Below are 2,588 nucleotides of genomic sequence, written 5' to 3'. Positions count from 1 at the left end.
CGAATCTAGAACTGATTTTAATGTTTCCGCACTTTGCAAATTTGCTTTCATAAGGATTAAAGAGTCATCAGCAAAAAGAAGGTTCGTGACATATGGGACATCTCTGCAAACCTTTACTCCTGAAATATTCCCATTTTCTTCCGCATGCGTTAGTAAAGCTGTGAGACCCTCCGTGCATAACAGGAACATGTAAGGAGACAGCGGGTCTCCTTGCCTCAGACCCCTAGTAGGTTTAAAACTTTCACTCTCCTCCGCATTAAACTGAATATGATATTCAATAGTAGAAACACACTCCATAATAAAATTTACCCACACCTCACGAAATCCAAGTTTGAGCATAATCTCCTTGAGAAAAGGCCATTCAACCCGGTCATAAGCTTTATGCGTATCCAATTTTATCGCACATAATCCTTCTTTGCCTGCTCTCTTTTTCTTGATGGTGAGGAAGCATTCGTATGCCACCAATACGTTATCCGTAATAAGTCTTCCAGGAACAAATGCGCTTTGAGTTGGGCTAATAATATCTGGTAGGAACACCTTTAGGCGAGAGGCAATCGTTTTTGCAATAATTTTATACACCACATTGCACAGACTAATTGGTCTAATCTGGGTTACCTTCTCCGGAGAATTGACTTTTGATATCATCACAATCGCAGTATCATTCCAGCCAGATGGGATAGTGCAAGTGTTTACTGCTTTCAAAACCTCCTCAATCAGATCATCTCCTAACATTGGCCAAAACCTTTTATAGAAAATAGCATGGAGCCCATCAGGCCCTGGGGCTTTCAAATCCCCAATGTCGAACAAGGCTTTACGAACATCATCAGCCGTATACGGAGGAAGGAGGGCATTGTTCATCTCAGTAGATACTCTCCTCTTTACCAGTGATAACACATCCTGATTAGGTTAAGGGATCTCGACATATATAAACCGGAACCAACAGTGCGATGCGTGAACCGTTTTTTGCCACTTATGGGTGGCATTGATGGGTAATTTTTACCAACTTCGAGGGTATTTTTTATGACGAACGGACAGAAACCCAATTCTCTTTTATTATTATAGGTAAAGATAAAGATATGTTAGCTTCCCTTCCGCACTTTGTATTTGCCGTGTGGGGTTGCATATGTCCGGTTTCTTTTTTCTTTCGGTTGTAAGTTGTGGTTGGCTGTAGCTAGTGGATGACTTCGATAATTCAAAGCCGACCTCGAGCCTGTGTTCTAAAAATAATGATTAATTAATAATTATGGTCGGTAGCTTTCAAGTTGCTTCTACGACGGATGGCCCAAGGACTGCGACTCCGATCATACATATGAATATATGATACGCCAGGCTTTCCGGACAATTAAGTTCTTTAATCGCAGAAGTGCTTAAATTGTTGCTTAACATAAGGTCATTGTGATATCATGTCAAGAAAATTCGAGATAGGCTCTCATGGTAAACTGGAATCGTATAGAGAGAGCTCATTGTGATATCCACGACGATACAGAAGGTTAACTGAAACAATTACTCATGTGAATCTTGTTCAAATCATGATAAACAATGGCTTATGATTCACGAGACGGCCGCGGCGACGGCGTCGTAGCCGCGACAGTGCGGGCTGTCGACGAAGGAGCTCAGCGGGAAGGACGTGGAGACGGGGCCGACGTAGAAGCTGAGGCGGTCGCCGGCGCGGTCCACCTCGGCGACGGGGAGCCACAGGAAGAGTACCTTGACGTGGATGCCCTCCAGCGCCGCGAGCCTGCCCGCGGTGACGGCGCCGGCGATGTGGGCGTCGTACCTGACCAGCCACTGCTTCGCCAGCAGGAACTCGCACTCCCGCGGGAAGTACACCTCGAAGCCGCCGTCCGGGCCGAGCTCGTACCCCTCCACCCCCTCCGGCAGGATGCCCCGCGGGAAGTCGTACCGCTCCAGCATCTCGTACGCCGTTGGCGTGTCCTCCGCCGACGACGACGCCGCGGCTACGGCGACGGCGGCCAAGAGGGCGAGGAGGAGGAGGGGGTAGGTGGCCATGGACGGCCCGGGAAGTCCTTGCTTTCTTTGGGTTTGATTGGGTCCGAGCGCAGCTTTGCTTACTTGACAAATGACAATGAAGGTGTTAGCCTTTGTAGCTTACTGTTGGATGGATGCTCACTTGCTTGTATTTTGTTTACCTTCATACAGAAGTTAGTAATTAAATCATCTTAGTTTATGTTGATCTGCAGGCATATTAATCATCTCAAGAAAAGCATATTTTCGTTGGAAGGGTTTGAATAATTGGTTAGGTTAGCGTGTGTGACCAATCATTGAAGAAGTTGTATGAGTAATTGTAATGCGTGGTGCATATTTTACTGCTCAGGGGTAGCTATATCTTCTTCGTATAAATTACAAATGCACCCCATCTCTGCCTTCTCTTCTAATTATACTCCTAGAGAGTGTGGCTTGATTTGTAGGAAATTACATGTGCTTATCTATTTGTAGGAAATGGCCAAACATGAAAGTGAAGTGGCCTACCACAGTATTCCTACATGAAAAGTTACTCCTACAAAGAGTGGCTTGCATATGCTGTGTTCATCTACTGTTGATACTGCTAACTGATTTGCACGAATTCC

General features: G+C 45.7%; 1 protein-coding gene across 1 annotated transcript; it reads right to left on the bottom strand.

The window, feature by feature from the left end:
- Positions 1–1,339: 1,339 nt before the first annotated feature.
- On the bottom strand, positions 1,340–2,143 carry LOC123095155 (uncharacterized protein At5g01610-like). The gene has a single exon (XM_044516969.1). It carries the CDS (start codon positions 2,008–2,010, stop codon positions 1,552–1,554), a length of 459 nt encoding a protein of 152 aa, XP_044372904.1. The 5' UTR covers positions 2,011–2,143; the 3' UTR covers positions 1,340–1,551.
- Positions 2,144–2,588: the final 445 nt, after the last annotated feature.

This window comes from Triticum aestivum, chromosome 4B (genome assembly GCF_018294505.1).
Source record: "Triticum aestivum cultivar Chinese Spring chromosome 4B, IWGSC CS RefSeq v2.1, whole genome shotgun sequence".
Taxonomy (NCBI): Eukaryota; Viridiplantae; Streptophyta; class Magnoliopsida; order Poales; family Poaceae; genus Triticum; species Triticum aestivum.
Note: the sequence above shows the minus strand (reverse complement) of the source record. Positions and strands in the feature narration are given on the sequence as shown.